The sequence below is a fragment of the Caenorhabditis briggsae genome (genome assembly GCF_000004555.2).
Source record: "Caenorhabditis briggsae complete genome, chrI, whole genome shotgun sequence".
NCBI classification, from domain to species: Eukaryota; Metazoa; Nematoda; class Chromadorea; order Rhabditida; family Rhabditidae; genus Caenorhabditis; species Caenorhabditis briggsae.
In genome coordinates, this window is record NC_013489.2 from 4,674,257 (window position 1) to 4,695,063 (window position 20,807).

The 20,807-nt window shown below is 39.2% G+C and overlaps 7 protein-coding genes across 7 annotated transcripts; 5 read left to right on the forward strand and 2 right to left on the reverse strand.

Annotated features, from left to right (window-relative positions):
• Positions 1-862: 862 nt before the first annotated feature.
• CBG03984 lies at positions 863-1,687 on the forward strand (the record flags this gene model as incomplete). The annotated part of the gene is made up of 4 exons (XM_002639350.1): positions 863-896; positions 942-1,048; positions 1,165-1,523; positions 1,570-1,687. The coding sequence occupies 4 exons, from the start codon at positions 863-865 to the stop codon at positions 1,685-1,687; spliced, it is 618 nt and encodes a 205-aa protein (XP_002639396.1).
• A 640-nt stretch (positions 1,688-2,327) lies between these two features.
• On the forward strand, positions 2,328-3,188 carry CBG03983 (the record flags this gene model as incomplete). The annotated part of the gene is made up of 3 exons (XM_002639349.1): positions 2,328-2,375; positions 2,423-2,890; positions 2,937-3,188. 3 exons carry the CDS (start codon positions 2,328-2,330, stop codon positions 3,186-3,188), a joined length of 768 nt encoding a protein of 255 aa, XP_002639395.1.
• A 129-nt stretch (positions 3,189-3,317) lies between these two features.
• CBG03982 lies at positions 3,318-5,961 on the reverse strand (the record flags this gene model as incomplete). The annotated part of the gene is made up of 5 exons (XM_045244314.1): positions 3,318-3,404; positions 3,452-3,856; positions 4,927-5,085; positions 5,431-5,538; positions 5,812-5,961. 5 exons carry the CDS (start codon positions 5,959-5,961, stop codon positions 3,318-3,320), a joined length of 909 nt encoding a protein of 302 aa, XP_045092546.1.
• A 3,048-nt stretch (positions 5,962-9,009) lies between these two features.
• Positions 9,010-11,217, reverse strand: Cbr-zwl-1 (the record flags this gene model as incomplete). The annotated part of the gene is made up of 7 exons (XM_002639347.1): positions 9,010-9,583; positions 9,635-9,889; positions 9,938-10,206; positions 10,250-10,571; positions 10,621-10,714; positions 10,767-11,082; positions 11,128-11,217. 7 exons carry the CDS (start codon positions 11,215-11,217, stop codon positions 9,010-9,012), a joined length of 1,920 nt encoding a protein of 639 aa, XP_002639393.1.
• Positions 11,218-11,759: 542 nt separating this feature from the next.
• CBG03980 lies at positions 11,760-13,343 on the forward strand (the record flags this gene model as incomplete). Its single annotated transcript, XM_002639346.1, has 9 exons — positions 11,760-11,790; positions 11,841-12,027; positions 12,072-12,201; positions 12,246-12,398; positions 12,444-12,652; positions 12,699-12,905; positions 12,955-12,998; positions 13,045-13,151; positions 13,200-13,343. 9 exons carry the CDS (start codon positions 11,760-11,762, stop codon positions 13,341-13,343), a joined length of 1,212 nt encoding a protein of 403 aa, XP_002639392.1.
• Positions 13,344-14,049: 706 nt separating this feature from the next.
• Positions 14,050-16,332, forward strand: CBG03979 (the record flags this gene model as incomplete). Its single annotated transcript, XM_002639345.2, has 7 exons — positions 14,050-14,247; positions 14,337-14,555; positions 14,604-14,823; positions 15,139-15,215; positions 15,263-15,866; positions 15,922-16,217; positions 16,264-16,332. 7 exons carry the CDS (start codon positions 14,050-14,052, stop codon positions 16,330-16,332), a joined length of 1,683 nt encoding a protein of 560 aa, XP_002639391.2.
• A 324-nt stretch (positions 16,333-16,656) lies between these two features.
• Positions 16,657-19,126, forward strand: Cbr-sydn-1 (the record flags this gene model as incomplete). The annotated part of the gene is made up of 4 exons (XM_045244331.1): positions 16,657-16,724; positions 16,799-17,728; positions 17,776-18,740; positions 19,014-19,126. 4 exons carry the CDS (start codon positions 16,657-16,659, stop codon positions 19,124-19,126), a joined length of 2,076 nt encoding a protein of 691 aa, XP_045092545.1.
• Positions 19,127-20,807: the final 1,681 nt, after the last annotated feature.

Here is a 20,807-nt window from a genome sequence, read left to right on the forward strand (position 1 = left end):
ATGCCATCACACAATGAGAGTTCACACATTTTTCAACTACCAATTCGAATCGAGCAGCAACAGAGATTATGGATGATAAAGCATTGATTGATCTTATGAGCTGTAAAGAAGAGTTTTCAAACGGAGCATTTTTTGTAATCGTTACTTTGATACAAGACCAATACTGCCTATCATGAAACTGCCGGCAGGAAGGTTGGTGTTTTTATTGAATAGACAGTACCATAGAAAAAATAAAAAATGAAAAGAATTTCTATTTAGAAAGTCTAGATTACTTCAAAGTTGCAGGTTTTTTCGGAGACCAATGTTAGATATGGATTACTGTAGTGTCCTCGTTTGCCAAATGGATATGATGTTAATATCAAACGTATCGCTTCTTGATTTTTTTTCTTGTTTTCTACCATTCCTTATTTATTTGACGCATTACATTTTTCTCAAGTAGTAACTTTCTGTGTCGAATAATGCTGGATCAAAACCTTTGTAATACTGAAACTTTTTGACAGTTACGACTCGAGTCTCTACATTCTGTTTTCTTTAATTTAAGTATAAGTTATTATAGCTGATAGTATAGGTTATTATAGCTGATAATAGCTGATAATAGATAATTACGTTCCATGTACCTGTATTTTGTACGGTCTCCCGTCTTTTCCCACAATGGGGTACGGTCCCAGTCCTCACAGAATAATCAACTGTCGTCATATGTGAGACACCGTCTGCAAACACCATGCTTTTCATCACACATTTCGGCATGACTCACTCGCATCACTCGTTTGCTTTCATAGCTTTCTTGCGAAATTTGTTTATATTTAAACCCCTTTTTTGCACATTTGAAGCTTTCAGAAACACTAATTCCGAAGACTTAATCATGGGTGCCGGAGAAAGCAGCATGGCTCTCGAAAGTGAGTTTTAATTTGTGCATCCTCTGGAACACAATATGTTTTCAGAACATCTTTTCGATTTGAAATTCGCTGCTAAGCAATTAGAGAAGAATGCTCAAAGGTGCGAAAAAGAAGAAAAAGTCGAGAAGGATAAGTTGACTGCAGCAATCAAGGTGAGTGATGTTTCTGATGCGTTGGTTTTTATATTCGAATTTGAAAAAAACCACCAAAATCATCTAACTCAACTATGTATTAATAAAAAATTATCGTAATATTTTCTTTATTGTAGAAAGGAAATAAAGAAGTCGCACAAGTGCATGCCGAAAATGCCATCAGAAAGAAGAATGAAGCTGTCAACTACATCAAAATGGCTGCCAGAATCGATGCCGTTGCTGCAAGAGTTCAGACAGCGGCAACTCAGAAACGAGTCACCGCCAGTATGAGTGGAGTTGTGAAAGCAATGGAAAGTGCAATGAAGAGCATGAATCTGGAGAAAGTACAACAGTTGATGGATCGTTTCGAGAGAGATTTCGAGGATCTCGATGTTACAACAAAAACAATGGAGAAAACGATGGATGGAACTACAGTTCTCAATGCTCCAAAATCACAAGTGGACGCGCTCATAGCAGAGGCTGCCGACAAGGCCGGGTTGGTTTTTATTTCCTCTTCTGGCTTTATCATCACTATTTTTCAGAATCGAGTTGAACCAAGAATTGCCATCAAACGTGCCAACTGCTCTACCAACCGGAACACAAGCTGTCTCAGAAGACAAAGATTTAACGGAACGACTCGCAGCTCTCCGAAATATGTGATGATGTTATCTCATACTTCTTTTTGTGAATACTCATTTGCTACAACGGTTTAATTCATTTTTCATTAGCAAAGCTACTCGATTTTACCTGCTTGACTTGTTTTGTATATACAATATAAATGAAACCATTTCTTTTTACCAATTGATCACATGTTATTTCGATATACTTTCGAAAATGTATTACTCTTCTGAAACGATATTTCTATTCATGAACTCTAATCAGTATCGATAGATCACTGTTGTTGTGTGTAGTCCACCATTGTTTTAGTCTCTCGCCGCCCGCGTTTTCTCTATCTGCTAACTCGTTCTCCCTGGGTTTCTTCTTTTCACATGCTACATTCATTCTGCTTATCTTTTCTCACTCTTATTCTTTTAACATCGGCCCATAGAAATTCTTGTATCCAAAAACAAGCATTCACTGGTCAATTGTTACACCACCTACTTTAACGTTTACGTGAAGATTTTCGCCACGTCAAATGCTTAAACTACGCATCCATCTGGCACAGTTTCTCTTTCCCAAGGGATTAGAAGTTGAAATACGATCTATGAAATGTGTACTTTGACCCCATTCTTTTCTCTCCAGTGATCTCATTCGCCTTTCATATTTTCCTCTATTCCAAATTCTTTTTTTCAGCTGAAACATGAAGATCCTTGTCGGAGTCAAGAGAGTGGTTGATTATGCCGTTAAGGTAATTGAATGTAAAAACTGAATTATTCTAACAAGATGTCTTTTCAGATTCGCGTTAAGCCGGACCGATCCGGAGTGTTCACTGAAGGTGTCCAACACAGTATGAATCCATTCGACGAGATTGCCCTCGAGGAAGCTGTGAAGCTGAAGGAGAAGAAGCTGGCTACTGAAGTAGTTGCTTTTTCGCTGGGAGGACCAAAATCTGCTGAAGTGCTCAGAACAGCTCTTGCTAAAGGAGCTGACAAAGCTATTCATGTTCAAGTCTCTGACGACGAAGCCGGAAAATTGGAGTCGTTCCACGTCGCAAAGACCCTCCAGAAGATTGTCGAACAAGAGAAGTTTGACGCAGTCTTCCTTGGAAAGCAGGCTATTGATGACGATTCTTCCCAAACCGCTCCAATCCTTGCTGGTCTCCTCGATTGGCCACAAGCACTCTATGCTTCGAAAGTTGAAGAAGGAGGTTCTGGACACATGAAAGTGACCAGAGAAATTGATGTAGGACTTGATACCATTAAGGTGACCTAAATTTCTTTCCTCCTTTAAATAAACCAAAAATGTTCAGGTAAAAGTTCCATTCGTCTTGTCGGCAGATCTCCGTCTCAACGAGCCACGTTACGCAACTCTCCCAAACATCATGAAAGCTAAGAAGAAGCCACTTAAGAATATCCCAATCAAGGATCTTGGTGTTGACATCACCCCACAAACTGAGACAGTCGAAGTTACAGAGCCACCAGTTCGCAAGGCCGGAGGATTCGTCGAAGATGTTTCCGCTCTTGTCGCCAAGCTGAAGGAGAAGGGATTCGTCAAGGCTTAAACGCATTTTTCTTTTCTGTTCTATGTAGTCGATCCAGTGAATTGTATTTAACTTATTTTTAAATGTTTTATGTGATGCAGGTAAAAGTTCGAATTTAAAAAGTCGTTTTTTGTTATTTAGAACATATATTCAAAGAAGTGAATAACTTGATCGTGATACAGTCAAAAATCGGAATGCATTGTTGACGACTCCGTGTGAAAATTGATGAAGATAAAGCTGTAATGAGAAAAAAATAAGTTGAAATAGTGAAATCAAATTTGTACCAGTCTTGTTTGAGCATTGCAGTGTGGGCATATAGTTTTGGAAGGTGAAGTATCAAAGGATTCATATTTTGGAAATCTTTGACGAAAAGAAGAAACTCCAACGTGAGCTTCATCGTTACAACGGAATACTTCTGCCGATTTAGAAGACGTCAGACGTACAGTTGCTCTTCCTGATACGACGTGTCTTGTCTGTTCTCTTTGTTCATTGCACATTGATAACCTCGCTTGTCTCCTGCGTCTCAACATCACATTCTCTCCGTCTGCTCTTCTTTCCACAGTCAGTGTTAAGGAATCCGTGCGATTCATCCAAAACCGGAAGATACTCGCTGCTTGATCAGCTGATACAGCTCGTAATGATATCTTATTACATCGGAGAAGTTTGTCGCCCTCTCGTAGAAGTTTACTCTGCAAATTACCAATAAGAGATGTGGAAGAGAAACACCGGTGGCCGTGCCCGAAGGACCCACAACGACAAATACACCAAAAAATTAGGTTACGGTAGTTATCGTTGTGGGACCTTCCGAAGCCGTTTCTCTTCTCTTCAGCTCCAGTTTTCTTTAAATTTAGCAATAAAGCAAAATTTGGAATTTCAGAAGTTTGTCCCTATTCAGTCACAAACAGAAAAAGTAAGAACTGTGGGTAAAATGAAAATTTGGCTGGAATTTCAGACAAAATGTTCAAAGTCGATATTTTGATCTCAAATTTTTGCAATATGTTCCCTATAGTTTTCTCCAGTTTTCCCCAAAGTTTCAGCCAGATTGGTTCATTCTCCGACTATCCTTTTGTGCCATTTTACCGGGTTTTTTGCCTCACCTGAATAACTCTCCCTAAATAAATTATGACTTGGGTAAGGCTTGTAAACCCAAAAAAAAAGAGGAAAAGAAGAACTGGTCATTGCATGTACCCTTATTCAGTTTGGACATGCTGAGCCCAATTACTCATGCAAGAACCCACTAAATTTTTACTACTTCTTTCTTTTTACTAGGAGAAAAAAGAGAGACTGGAAGGAGAAGAATAGATATTTGGACCAAATGTTGGAATTATAGGTTCGAGGAGCACGTACAGTGGCGAACGTTAGTGAGTGTCACTCTATACTTTTGTTCATAACTTTTCTCAAACTTATCCAATCATTGAAAACTTTCTTGTTAAATGTAGCTGGGTTTCCAACAAAACGTTGTATAAGTTTTTGGAACTCAATCAATTTTCGTGTTTTCTGAATCTTGACAGACGTGACGATGACTCCAGATGAAAAAATTTTCCGTCAGAATTTTTTTAAAGATTGGCTTTGTGATGAAAAATGTTTCGTGTAGATCAAATATATACCAAAAAAAATTTAAGGCGGTTTGGAACATTTTCTATTGAGATGTGCTCACTGGAGCATAAATGGTGTGGTTTTGGAGTTTGGCTATAACTCGGCTCAAAATTATCCAAATTTGTTCAAGTTTTGAGAAAATGTGTGTCTTAAACTGCTCTACAACATATATACAAAACTTTGTATTTTGGGAACAAAATTTTTTCATAATTTTTTCATTTTTAAGTACCGAAGACAAGCTATGTATTATGGAAAAAATTTCTTGTTCCCAAAACACAAAGTTTTGTACGTTTGGATAATTTTGAGCCGAGTTATAGCCAAACTCCAGAACCATACCTTTTATGCTCCAGTGAGCACATCTCAAGAGCAAGTGTTCCAAACCGCCTCAAATTTTTCTTGGTACATATTTGATCTACACGAAACATTTTTCATCACAAAGCCAATCTTTTAAAAAATTCTGACGAAAAACTTTTTTTTTCATCTGGAGTCATCGTCACGTCTGTCAAGATTCAGAAGACACGAAAATTGATTGAGTTCCAAAAACTTATACAACGTTTTGTTGGAAACCCAGCTACATTTAACAAGAAAGTTTTCAATGATTGGATAAGTTTGAGAAAAGTTATGAACAAAAGTATAGAGTGACACTCACTAACGTTCGCCACTGTACCTGTGGAGAATCGGAATGAACATAATCTATGAATATGCCACGACTTCTACTTCCAACCATTCGAAACGCCATCCCATTTGGCTGATCTTGGTCCCTTGGAATGTTTACCTGAAAATCGTCATGTCCTTTTTCATGTTTTCCCATTCATCCTCTTTTTTCTATCATCTGAATTTTCTCATGCTCGTGGGGGACGACTAAAATGTTGCTCTTTTCCCGTATTCTGACTAATTGAAGAAACGAAACGAGATGACATAAAATAAAGACGCCCCACGCTGTCACTTCCATTCGGAAACAAAAAAGGAAAACGAAGGAGAAGAAGTAGACGGAGAAAAAGGAATTCTAATAAAAGCAACAAAACGTTTTTTATGGCTTGGAGCTTACCTCCAGTGTCTCCTTCTCAACGTCTTCTGCTTTTTTGACACCAGTATCTTCTGAAAAACCAGGAATCTCGTCGTCGAATTCATCATCGAATGACGTGGCAGTGTTCTCATAGGCAGATGCTGATCTTGGGAACCTACTCGTAGTCAGCATCTGAAAGAGTTAACTAGGTGATTGCGAACTTGGAAAAGTTTATACGCAAAAGAAAATAAAAAGGTTACAAAATTCAACCGGAGGAAAAAAATATAAAAATTGGAATATCAGAAAATCTTCAACTACAAGAAGAGCATACCGTGTTCTCTCTAATAGAAGCCCACCCAAACCGTTAAACTCAATAATCTCGATTCCGGTGAAAGATATCAAAAAAACTGTCAACTGAAAAAAAGTTCATCATAATATCACCAATATTTTATCACTTGACAAATGTTCGACACCTTACACAGGAATCAAGATAATTGAGCCCAAAGTGGACAGTTTGGGTGGGCTTCTATTAGAGGAAATACGGTATACATATATTATTCGAGTACAAAAAATCAGATCTGTGGAAGAGAAACACCAGTGGCCGTGGCCGGAGGTCCCACAGCGACAACTACCGTAACCTAAAATTGTTTCATTTTCCGGATTTATTTTCTCATTTTTCACTTTTCTGTTTCCCCCCAAACACGTCGGAAAACTGAAGGTTTCGGAAGTAAAAAATTGACTTATAACTTAAGGAAATCGAGAAAATAAATTCAGAGAATAAACGTATTTTTGGGTTACTGTAGTTGTCGTTGTGGGACCTTCAGCTTTTTTCACAGCTCCGATTTTTTGTACCAGAATGGTACACAAAAAATAAAAAATCTATAACAATCAACCATCAACCAGAGGAAAAGGATATAGAAATTGGAAGATCAGAAAATTTCAGACTACAAAAAGTGAATACATAGCTACAGTAGATGAGACAAGAAATCTTTATATGTTTTAAAAATTATCCATAGTTCACAGCTTCTTGGAATCATCAGATTTGTATCTTGAATATTTTTTTGAAATCTTGAAGAAGTACAAAAATGGGTATTCCGAAATACATAAAAGTCAAATTCGGAATGAACTGAGCCATTAAAGCTGAGGACATTGTTTGATAGCATTTCAACCTAAAACGTCTCTCCCATGTGTCATTCAAAATAAGAAATGAGTGGCAGCGGAAACATCGTCTCGTAAAAAAGAGACAAATCGGCGGAAAGAGACGATTAGAATGCATGCGTATTGGAGACACAACTTGGTGCTCTCTTCCTCAGAAAATGGCTCGTATCTTTTTTTTTCTAAATGAGAGCACACTTCGCCCCGTCTCTAATTGCCTATCACCCGTCTTCTTCGGGTTTTCTCTACTTTTCATATATGTACAGAAAAATGTGTGAAAACCAAAGTGCTGCTTCTCTTGACGAAGGCAGGCGAATTCGAAAACAACTCCAATAAAAGTGGGCGGAGCGTGACGGCGTGGTTGTTCGGCTCCCAAGAGAGTGCTACGTTTTGAAAGAAGGCAATGGTTTTAGTGCGGAAGAAGAACAGAAGAACAAAAAACAGCGAGACCCTGGAATTGAGGGAAAAAAGATGAATAGCCTGATCCTTATGATACTTCGAAAAAAAGAAAATTAGAAAAAAATACTGGGAGGTTGAGCAGCATGAAAAAAAGAAGAAGAGAAAGTGGGTTACAAGTGTTGTGTGTAGAAGAAAAAATAATAAAATTTTCAAGCATTTTTTGCATCTGTAGGTCTTGTTTTTGCTGGAAAGAGGAATTTCATTTTCTCTTAAGTTTTGCTATTTGTGTTTATTTATGTAGATCTGGTGCAAACAAATCTGAAGGTCCCACAAGGACAACTACAGTAATCTAAAAAAAGGTTGTGTTTCAGGATTTCTTTTCTCGTTTTTTTACTGTTTTCAGTCAATTTTTTTGTGTTCTTTTTTCTAAACAAATCGGGAAATGAAAATTGACTAAAAATTGACTAAAAACACTCAAAAATCGAGATAATTAATCCGGAAAAAAATGTTTAGATTACGGTAGTTGTCGTTGTGGGACCTTCAGTTTTTTTCATAGTTCCGAATAATTCGTACCAGTATAATATCTATAATAACATTTATATTTTCTGCGCGAAATATGAATATAAAATGGTCCAGGAATTACATAGAAAAAAAAGGAAAAATAACCCATTTCGTATTCCGTCTTCAAATATCTCTTTCCTAGAATTGAGAAAAACCATCTCTTTCCTAGAATTGAGAAAACCCGCTTGTTAGAAAAAAAGGTTTTCCAAAAGATCGGAAAAGTTTGAAATCATTCCTGGAGTAAATAACGAAGTGCAAGACAAACAAAGATGAGTTCAATCATAAAATAATAGAGTAATTCTACACCCTTCTCTCCCGAAAACGTCTTGAGAAAACTGAGTGAGAGAGAGCAGGTCAACAAGTCACATCAGAAACGAAAAAAAGTGGTTTTATATGCAAATCGAAAACGGACGTAGTGGGAGGACGTTGGCCTGAGCCCCCTTCCTTTCGTGAGCAACTAAATCAGATATCCGTGCGAAAGTTATTATGACTCTTGCTCTCCTTTATGCCATAACAAGCAATCCGTTTCTTGACAAAAATACTACGACTACTTCTCCTGTTTCTATGCATTCGACCCCTTTTTTCCTCTCTAACGAAACTGGAAAATTGGTGACCAAAAACAAAAGAAGTGTGTGATGTATTACTGACACATACACTCCCTATTGACTTGCTGTCCCTCCGAACCACCAGTGATTTGGGTCGGGAACTATAATGAATTATAAATGCGTTTCGGAAAAAAAACAAGAACCGCAAAAAGAAAAAGAGCTCAGATAAGATCTCAACATGGGGATTCAGACTCATTAGAGCAGATATCATTCGTCATCGCTTTGTCAATGCGGGGCACCAACCCGCATGTCTAGATTGCAGCGCAAACAAGATACCGTCTGCGCCATGAATGCCAGTTGCCTATGAGGACAAAGTGTGTATATGAACCGAGGAAGAGGCGAGCGCCTAGTGCGCCTCCAACAAAGGGCAGCAGAACAGTGCTGCGCGGCAGATGAATGAAAACTATTTTAAGCTAGAATCATCAGTTTATGTAAAAGACCGGTTGTAAAAAATTGATCATGGGTAAAAATAAATATTCACAGGAATACAATCAGCATTAGAGATGTCCGGTTTAATAATTCAAAGTTTTGGGAGGTATGAGAAGATGGTGTGAGAGACGGTATAGTCAGCATTGCGTTCTTCTTCAGTAGGTTTACGGTTGTCTTCATCGATTGGACGAACTGGTCGAGATGCATTGACAAGACGACAGACATGTTCTAGAGAAGGTTCCAATTCCAACGTAGTCATTGCACGAGTCTGTACATTAGCTCCAACAGTATTGGTATTCTCGCAAGTCCATATGCGCGGTCTCTTGTGCATAAATGCTTCCTTATTCATGCGCAGAAGTGGTAGAGTTGTTTCGAAAACGTAATCCGTTTCTGTCTCTCCTCGTTTTGCTTTTTCGACCATACCGGTGGTATACTTAGTTAGAACGCGTCTAGCGAGGTCAGGAAGAACAACAAGATCCTTCACATTGAGGAATCCGAAGATTTGATGAATTGTTGCCATTGCCATTGTAATAGGCAGAAGAGACACGACGCTTGAATGAAGAGTTCCTTCTAGAGTGGACAAGTCATTTTCACATGTTTTGAGAATGAATGTGAGCTCATCAGATGGAAATTGAAGGGTATCCGAAAATTTGTTGATAATACGTCTGAAAAATATTGTACAGTCGATGACGAACGATGATGACAACTAAACTCACCCTCGAAGACTTTCTACTCCGATTTCCATCATCATTTCAATAGTGCTCAACCTTTCGAGAATTGGCATTCTGAAATCGCATGTTTTCGAAGCTCGAATCAACGAAGCTAAGTGACTTTTGTTGCCTTCTTGGACATGTGATTTGATTTTTCCGTATGTCAGAGCTTGCAAAAAGTTCTTGAATAGCATGGTGGCTTGTTTGACGTCGCTGCACTTGCGCACAATATTCCAAACTTTGTCGGTCACTTGTTCGCTTCTGAAATGTTTAATGAAGCAATTCCAAAATATTCTGAAAACCGCTTACTTCTCATTTGAGGCAAATACGTTGTCTTCATGAGAGCAAGCTTCAACGAGTTGTTTCATTTCTTGAACGAGATCATCGAACTTGTCCGACTCTGATCGGAACACAACTTCCTTCTCAGGATTAGCAAGCACATCCGCAAGATTTAGCACGAAGAACAGTTGTTCGAAGATGGTCTCATCGATAAAGAACCGATTGTCTCCCCATCCCAAATCAATTTTGATAGTGCAATCAGCAGCATTGTCTGGCTGCTCCAAGAGAACGAGACTGCTCTGTAAAGAAATGCATTGATGTGAGGCAAGGGACCTTTTATACCTTTGTATTCCATCGCATATCAATGATGACTTCACCAGGCGCTTCCCGAGTCGGAGTTGCAATTTTACGAATGACATCATAAACAGCACGGTATCGATTTACTTGAGCTGCGCCGCATGCTTCATTCAACTGCTTCACTAGCTTCTGACTGTTTTCATTAAAATAACCCAGAATACGAGTAGCGCCAGACACTTGTACGTTCTTGTTGGTTCGTCCAGCTGCAAGCCAGCAGACAGATGGAAAGTGGTGACCGATTGTTGAAATCCAGATAGGCAATTTATCAACGGCAGCAGAGAAATTTTTGGAACTTTCCAGTCTCAAACTGCAAATAAAAAAGTTAATAGTGGGATTATGAAACCGGTGGACTCTACAATCTCTGAAGAGAAATTCCATCCTCGAACGGAATCGGATTTGCGTCGAAAAACTGAATCTCACAATCAAGACCAACAATCTCCACATCGTTTACTAAAACAAAACGACAGTCATTATTTATCAATTTAAATAGCTAATTCATTACCTCCATCCTTTTCTAGTTTATCCAAAGTGAGAAATGAGGTGACAAGGGGTCCTCCTCCGGTTTCAGAAACAGTATTTTCCTTGTCTCCTTCAGCGGTTTCCATATCCATGGACTCATCTTCCTTTTCAGATTTGATTGTCTTCTTATTTTCTCTTCTATTCAACAGTGATGAAGTTTTCTGCTTCTCTGCCGATTCGATGGGAGAGTCGATGACAAGAACTTCTTCCGAATTTAAACCAAGCTGTGAAGTATTCGAGTAGTTGGAAACGAGAGGAAGCTCGGTGATCGGTACAAGACGAACGCGATATTTATCAAGCTGGAAAAACACTTAACCTTTAAAAAAAAGCGAAACATTCTAAACCAGCAGAACAGGCGCTGGTGCCTCATCCTCCTCTCCTTTGAATAAAACCGCTTCATTGAAACTGTGCAAATCCTCGAGTTTAATTGACATAGCTGGAAAACTGAATGATGTAAATATTCTTCGGTGACACGCACTACTACTTTAAAGAAAACAAAAAAACAACCTGCGCCGAGAAGGCTCAAATTTCGCGGAGTTTATCTCCTTTTTTTCCGCAAACACCGACACGCACTTTCACACAATGTCAGAAAACGCGCTCTGATGTGGAATGCCCTCCAAATTATTGACCGACCGCGCCGCCATCACCGACCGGCACCAATGTATACACACACACCACGCACCGCCGACCACTGTTCCGACTTGAATACCGGCCCGAAGCGGTCGCGACCTTTTTATCGCATTTTGATGTTTCCATATAAAATTTTAAAAAATTTATATGATTAAATATTTAAATAATAGCTCTCAATTATTAGCTCTCAATTAAGCTCTCAATTAATAGCTCTCAATTAAGATTCCGATATTCCTTTCCGTTTAATTTGATTGACTTTACCAGTGTTAATTGAACTTTTTTAGTTCCTTTTCACGAATGCAATTGAATTTTATCAATTTCTTTAGAACATTTTGTTTTCAGGACAATGTCGGAGGCAGATGCCGGTCGGATAGAGGGTTCGTTGTTGTTTTTTTTTTGCTTCATCAGTGGAATGGTTTTTTTGCAGAGTCACCATCCAGAGAAGTGGGAGAACCGGTTGATGCGATGCCAGTCAACGACAGAAGAAGCTCTTCAGTAGAAGTAGTGAATGGCGATATGCTGCTGCTACACTCAATTTTTTATCAAGGAAAAACTCTCAAATTGGCGGGTACACACACTCACATCTACAATGTTGTCTTTCGAATTCTTAAACAGTAAGTTACAAAAAAAAGACACTGTAAGATGACATTCATTTCAGCGTGTGCAAAAAAGTTGCTCAACTGACAGTTGCCTTTCCGGCAGGATGGGATAATGATAAGCCAGATAGTGCAAAAGTCGCAAGCTTATGTAAAATTTATAACAGAGTTGCCAAGCCATTTGCCAGTGCTGTAAGAACATTTTAAAAATTATTTTGCACAAATTATTTTTACAGTGGAGCGGCTCGTACAACACTGATACACTCGATGATTGGGGTGAACGTAACTGCACGCAGAAGGTTGCCATAGACATCACGACATATGCATATGAATTAGCCGTTCCACGCCCAGCCGATCTGAATCACTACTACAAAAGCTTTACGTCGGAGGTTTTAGAATTCAACTGTTGTTGTTCCTGTATTGAATAATTTCAGACATACGGAGAAACTAATCTCGAACAGATGGCCAGCATCATAGACGAATTAAACATTGGTCCACAGGACGTTTTGGTTGATTTGGGAAGCGGTATAGGTCAGCTGGTTTGCTTCACCGCTGCCTACGCGAAATGTAGAAAAACCGTTGGAATCGAGCTTTCTCAAACACCAGCAAATTATGCCAACGATTTAGGAGACTATTTCAAAAAGTAAAAAGAAAATGTTGGCCAGTTGGGTAATCGCTTTTTTTCTCAGACTTATGAACCATTTCGGTAAAACTTACGGACGATTCGAGCATTATCAAGGAGACTTCTTGAATCCAAAGTTTAAGAAATTGATATGCGAAGAAGCTACAGTTATATTCATCAACAACTTTGCATTTTCGCCGGAACTGATGTTCAGAATTACAAATGAACTACTTCAAGATCTCAAGCACGGTACTAGGATAGTGACAACGAAACCGTATGATATCCAAGTATGTTTTGTGTCTAATTTGATTTAAAGCTTTCAGATTCGGAGATCACAAAAAGGAACTTACCGTCCGATCAGTTGGAGGTTGGTGAACAAAACATAAAGTTATGAAAAATCTTATATATTTTAGATATCAATGCGATTAGTCACACTGTGGAGTTGAAGTCTCTGGATTATGGAGTGTCATGGACTGCCAAGCAGGTCACATTTTGGCTTACAACCATGGACCATACAAAGGTTTGTAGCATTGCGTTATTCAAACTTTTGAATGTATTACTTTTCTAGCTTATAAGATATTACGAGGAAGAACGTCGGAAGAAGCTGGAACCCAGCGGCTCGCGTGAACGATCTCAGGTAACGGAAAAGAGAAAACTAGATCACAAAGAGAGAGATAATAGAGATACTTCAAACTTGAACCGAGGTGGCTGAAAAGTCTATTTAATTCGTTTTTTTTTTCGTAAAAAGCAGACAATCCCTGAATTGGTGCTAAATGTTCGAACTTGGTTTTTGAGAAAAGTCTGTAAAACTGTAGCAAATCTAAAAATTCAATTAGACACATAAACAATTTTTGGCAAATTATTTTAGTAAAATTTTTCACGTACACTTTTGCAACCTATTTCCTCGTCCTCCGCGTTTCCGAACCCGCAACCATCTGCTGGTTTCCTTTCCTCTGAATAACCGCATAAATCTCTCATTCTCTAGAACTATTTATCCCACAGTGAGATTCTCACTTGAACATCCGACCTGCTTTAAAAAGTTCAAACAGTTCAAGTTCAAACAAGCAGTGGTCCATTTTGAGGATTTTTTGAATAGAAAAACAGAGGCTGATACATGCGGTTCGATAATTTCACAATACCTTTTACTCTGTTTCATGTCTCATAAATTGCGAGTTTGTGTATAGCGTAGTGTTGTTTTCACATCTTTCCCTATTCCCATGTTTTCTCTCCTTCGTCGCTTGCTGCAGCCGCGACGCGTCTCCCCCCTCCTGAGGAATGAATTGTGAGAAGGAGACGCTAGACAGTAAGAGTAGAACGAGAAGAGTGTGGGCACTGAAGACACGAAGAACGAGGCCGTAGAGTGAGAAGACGCGCGCGAGTGCGCGACAACCGTACGTAGTATTGATCGAAGAGATCCTATGGAAGTATCTTCAAAAAAGACGCGCGAATTTTCTGTCGCTAGGTCGTCTGCTGATCGTATTCGTACTAATTCTATGAATTCTAATAATAGTGTTACTTCGACTAGTGCCGCTTTGCAACAAAACCCTGAAGTGATTAACTCTAGCGAGGACGATATATTTTTCGGACGCACTACTAGAAAGATGTGGAAGGCACAGGTTAGTTCCAGTCTCTGTAAATTTGTGCATCGCGTACTTCCTGACATAAGCCAAAACTTGAACAATCGTAATTTTATTCAATATTTCAGACGGAACAGGCCACGGCAAGCCAACATTCACCAAAATGGAATGAGCCGGACACAGACTATTCTCCACCCACCAAGAAGCCCAAGAAGGAGAAAAAGGAGCACAAAAATACCGCAGATTCCTCGTTTTCCGAGAAAAGTAATTCTGGAAAAGATCCAGAAAAGAAGAAAAAGAAGAAAGATGCTTCGAAAGATATCCCTATCTCGTCGAAAATAATGAAGGTAGGCTTTGAGTGCTTCTCGAAACGAAGTTATAAATTACATGTTCAGACTCCTAAGAAAGAGAGAGACTCACACACTGGTTCGAAGCATTCCGACACACCAACCGCTCATCGTTCTACCATAAGCTCAACTCCCCATTCCGTGCCTTCCCAGCCAAAACCAACGGCTCCACCACCGTCGATGACGATTCCGCAAAAACCAGCAGAGAAACTAGTGAAAAGTGAAGAACCTGAGCTGACCGAAACTCTTCATGGAGCTGATCTTGCTGGTGAGTTCAAGTCTTGAAAGGAATTTTCTGGTGAACTTTTTTTCATTTGGACGGAAAACTCCTTAAAACAACCAAAAAACAAACATAGTAAATTAATTATATCTTGATACTTCGAGGTCAGAAGAGATAAAATTAAAAAAAATGTCTCTAGTAGTCCAATTTTAGACTTCATTATTGTTTTCGATAAAATTTTATCTAATTTAGTAGACTATTTTCATTTGATCTACTCTAATCTTTCTCGACACACTCAAAGATCGGATTTCAAAATTCCACTTGGTCCGCAAAGTCAGTTTTAATCTACATTTTTATATTCAGCCAAATATCACAACGCGTTGAACACGATCAAGGAAGTTGCAGCATCGTCATCTGAAGCCGCTGCCATCCAAGAAGCTGTAAGAAAGTTCTAATTTTTTCCTGAATCTAATTACATATGTTTCAGATTGAATCAGTGCTTCACCAAAGAACCTCTCCACCACAGCTCACGCAGGCTCACAATACAATGCCCTACAATCCACTACAGAACGCTCCTGCTCCAGCTTATCAACCTGCACCCACAGCTCCTCCACAGCAATTGCAGCAACCAAACATGGTTCAGCCGTGCTCTGAGATAGTTCCTGAGCAGAGACATACTTTTATGATACCTCCAACGGATCCATTATACGATATTATTGTCAGCTATTACTTCGAGTTCAAAAAGTACCTCAATGCCGCCAAGAATGGAGAATCAGATCTTTTGAATAGTTTGCGACAAGACATTGAGGCTGAGAAAAATCGGCGCATTGAGCTCAACGAGTCAGCGGCTTCGACGAACTGTCAGATTGACGAACTCCTATCAGTGGGTGTACACGTGTTGAAGAGGCTTCTTGATCAATTGGGAATGATGGGCGTACAAGATGTTTCTGAGTTGCTGTCTGGTTCAAAACAGATTGTTACCCAACACAAAGCACTTTCAACCAATGTCGCACAATTGGAACAAGCAGTGGCTATCGAAGAAGAGAAACTGAAAACGCTTGGTGCTCCAGATGCCCTAAAATATTACAACGGTAAGACATTTCATTGAATGCTATTCGTGACAATGTACATTACTTATTTTTACAGAAGCCATGAACCAAAATGTGGAAACTGAGAAACTACTGCAATTGATCATCGCCTCTCGACCGGCAAATTTCGTTCCTCAAACTGTCCTAGACAAGTATTTAAGCAACGATTCAAAAGTTTCACCATCTTCTCGACGTGCTCGTCAACCGAAACCAAAACAAGGGAGTAGTGGAAAACGTGGTAACTCATCTGGGCGAAAATCGGACGTGCCAGCAGAAGACGTAGACCTTGAGATCCAACAATTCGTTCAACATGCAATGAAAGTGGACAACGCTGTGAAGGAAAAAGAGAGAAAGGTTTGTGGTTTTTTTGTATGTACTGAATCCTCAACTTTCATTTTAGGAGCGTCAGCATCGTCCAGGACGTCCAGCACTCTCCAATCCAGTTCAAGTTCCAAGTACGTCCAAATAGCTTGATATATAAAAATTCAAATAGTATTACCTGATTCTCCGGAAGCAACACAATAATCTGTGCCTTATTTTACCCATCATTTTGAATGATCTTGACACCATGAAAATATTATTCCATTATGTATTCAATTAGCATTTGATCTGTCGGTGCCACTTTGAAATAATTCATGTCCTATTTTACTGTACTGTTCTTTTCTATATAAATTCTATATTTGTTTCGATGTGTGTTTTCATTCAGTCAAATTATGCGGTTACTCTCCACCGAGCATATATATTTTTGTTTCTTTTAAATTGACTCAGTTTCTATAAAGTTAGGTTTAGAAACATGGAAGAACCATCAACTAACCCGAATAACATCGTTCATGCCGAACCAGGTTCAAGCGAGGCAAAACGGTGAGTTATCACGAAATTCGAAATAGAACTATGTCATTTTTTGAAAGAAAATAGCGAAAATGGACTTGTTTCAGTAGGTCTATATCAGGACATCCCGGACGGCCTGTACTTCCACCGCCCCCTCCAGCGGAAGCCCACTTTCATCGAAAACGGCCGAGAAGTACGCATCATCCTACGCCAAACCCGAAAGCTCCACGAAAGGAAACTGATTTAGTGGATAGGATTTGGCATGAGATTGATGAGGAGCAACGCGAGAAGCTAGCAAGGAAGAAGGAGAAGAAAGAACAACCGGCACATAGCCCACGAGATTATTTACCGTTAACGGCATCGAATTTGAGAAATTTCAAAGATGAAGACGAATCAATAAGAGATTTTATTCATAGACAAGGAATGGTCGATCGACTATTGGGCTATAAAATGTTGTTCGGACGAATGGAAAATTGTGTGACTCTGGGATATGAGAAGATGGCCGACGACGAGATCACAGAGCTTTCCGCGAAATGGCGCAAAATGTTTTTCCCTGGAGAAGATCCCCCGGAACAAAAATGCCCAAAAGTGGAACCATCATCTTTGCCTGAAGACGAAGATTTCAAGCCGATTAAAAAGGGTCCTCGAACGCCACCAGGATCTCCAGGAGATTCGAAACCCGCTAATCAAAACGCTGTCAGTAGATTTGAACTGATTGAACAATTGGCAAAGAACTTTGGAATAAGTCCTCAAAAGGTGGAAAAGACATTAGGGAGCGGGTTGGATAAAGCTTTGGAGGATTGCTCGAAGAAAATTAAAAATGAGTTATTGGAGACATTCAAGGAGCAATTGCTCAGTCAGTACGACCGTAAACCGACAACTGATGATTTATCGGATCAAATGGAGTTGGTGTCTGAGGATTCGTTATCCGTTGACTTGGCAATGGTCAAAAAAGAGGAGCCAAATACAGATTTTTCACTTTATCAAATGGCAGTTCCTCCACCTCCGATTCCACCTAAAATTCAACCTGCTTACGCGTAAAACTTGTTCTTATAAGATTATCACAAAAAAAAATGATTTGCAGGTACTATCCACCACACGTGCCTCCCTGCGCTCCCGCTGGTCCCTCATTGTATCCACAATATCCTCCGCCACCGGCGCCTCCTTCTCATGCACAGTCATATCAGCAATCGATAATGTCCTATGTGAGTCCTAACAGGTTGATTTTATTCACAGACGCCTCTTCAGCCTCCTCCACCACATCCGTTGATACCAAATGGACCTCCACCACAAATGCATTATCCAATGCAACAGGTTCAGAATTTCCCGCCGCCTCCACAGGCACCTGCCAGCACTATGATGCTCCCGCCAGTGAATATCCCACCGCCTCCAATCGGTGTTCGAATAGATACTCCTATACCACAGCAATTACATCCTGGCAAGAATTGAAGGAAACGAATCGCGCTTATCCCAATACTTGTTTTTCAGCTGCTCCTCCATTACCAACTGGAATGCCTCCGCCTCCAATTCCAACCCAAGTTCCGCCTCCTCCATTGCCACCACAAATGGCAGCGGCACCACCACCACCGCTCCCTCCGCCGGCTCCTCCCGCGGCTTATTCTGGAGACTGCTGGCGTTCAGCTCCGACAGCGCCGTCTGTACCACCTCCACCAACCAATTCGGTAGAAGCATGGCAACAACATGTACCTCCTGTCGCTCCTGCCGGTGTTTCTGTCAGTTCAGCACCATCTGTAGTTAATGTACAAAGTACTCTTTTCTCGGCCTTAGGCCTTCATAAGTTTCCTCCTCCTCCGCCTCCTCCACCAGTCAATGGTAATAATTCGGCAGCTATTGCTCCTCCTCCTCTTCCTTTCGCTTCGCTTTCTGGACCACCACCACCGCCTCCACCTCCGGTTGCTGCTGGTCCAGCGTCGACTTGTCCTCTGACTTTCGTTCCGCCTCCTCCTCCTCCGAATCAGCAATCTAATAACATTAATTTTTCTTCTCCTTCTTCAGGATATCGACGGAATAGTTTCAATACTGGTCAAGGTAATCAATATCCAAAAAAATTTTCTAATTTTTAAACAGCCCTCTGTCTAATATAATGATTATGTATATTTTTCGTATTCCTCCTTTCTTTCAATGCCAAATTTGCCAATTTCTCTGAATCTAGTAATCTTGCACCTTCCTGCTCACTAGTCAATTCAAAAGTTTATCTCGTTTGCCATCTACTTAATTCTATGTCCGATTTTGTGATTAATGTTTTCCACTCTCTTTCTCTGATGCATACTTATTCTTCTCAATTTAACATTTATTTTACAGTCATCTATAATATTTTCATTATTCTCTCAATCTGCAATGCATTTCCAGAATCTTGTCAGCCTTATCGTTTTTATCTCAAAGTCACTTCAGATTTTTACACATTTTTTTCATAATTTTTAATTGCTTACCGATTTAATTTTTTTTTCAACGGTGATAATTTATAAAGATATTTTTGCACACATTAAATACTCATAATTTATACAATGTCAATTGAAAGGATCAATAAAATGCAGGTAGGCGATCGAAGATGTTTATTTCGATGATTTTTGCATTGTCGCATCTATTCATATCAAAATGTACAATTTTGTTTCATTCTCGTCTGTTGATATTTTTGTTCAATCAATTTTCAAGTCAGCCTATGAAACATTTCACGGCATGGCAACGGCTCAGTAACATTCTGAATTCAATATCATCGTGGCCCTTTGTGAAATACTGTCGCATAGGTTGATTTGAGAAATCTACCCAGATGATGATTCTCTGAAGATATAAATATCTCTTTAACCACTTGATATGTTTTTCAACATGTTAACAATTATCAAATTCTGAATTTTCATTTCTCTATCTTTTTTTCTCTCTTTCTCCATCATCTCCGTTCTGTTCCTCAACGATATTCTTTATAAGAAACACAATCATAGTTTATTTCAGACAACACAGAATTTGAAAGAACAACTACAACTTGATTATTACACACAATACACACAATATATCTCAATTTATACAAAGCACCTTAATTTTTCAACTGAGCTTTCGAACACGAAATCATACCGTGTTTCCTCTAATAGAAGCCCACCCACACGGTCAACTTTGGGCTCAATCATCTCGATTCCTGTGAATGATATAGAAAATAGGTCAACTGATAAAGTATTGGTTATATTATGATGAATAATTTATCAGTTGGCACATTTTTTATATCTTTCGCAGGAATCGAGATAATTGAGCCCAAAGTTGACCGTTTGGGTGGGTTTCAATTAGAGGAAATGCGGTATGTCTAATTCCGTATGTATTCATAAAAAAACAGTTTTACTTCCTAAAATGAACCGAAAAAATGTGGAAGAAACTTATTTTCAAGACAAGTCGAAAAAAATTATACTTAGCATGAAGTCCACAATTTATAGTCTTCCGTTCTGTTCTCACATTTCTCAGCACAACAGATTCAGATCATTATCAACAACTTCTGAATCACGAAGCTTGAACATATCGAAAACAAACACAACAGAAAAAAATAAGAAGGAAACCGTGTATTCATAAAGATCTATTCTGAAAATTGGCTTGTATTCTGTCTAATATTCGGTAAGTTGACCCTATTTGTCTGAAACTCCCACGTCTTCGATCCTTTGATGCGTGTCGTGTCACATCAATTGAAACGACCGACCGTTCCTTGGATTGCTGCACGTGGAACATGATGACTCTTTTTTTTTACAACTTTGTTATTGGAACTGGGAATTCTCAAATGAGGAAGATCCATAGTTTCTTAAAGAAACCCTTTTTTTCTCATAATCTGTTATTCATAAGTGTTTCAACATTTATTTAGCTAATGATTTTAAATAACATTGTTCGATCGTTGCAGTTACAGAATGTTTAAAAAGTTAACTGAAATGTCTAGAAACCTGAAAAAAGTACAAAACCGAAGGTTTCGGAAGATCATTCTTGATTTTTAATCTCAAAGACAAAATCTTTAGTTGATTTGAAACTCCATATTTGGTTGAGCAACGAAGCAAGTGAAAAAAAGGAGAGAAACACAAGAGTAACTGGGAGACGCTAGAATCCAATCAGGCGCACAAGATAGAGGAAAAG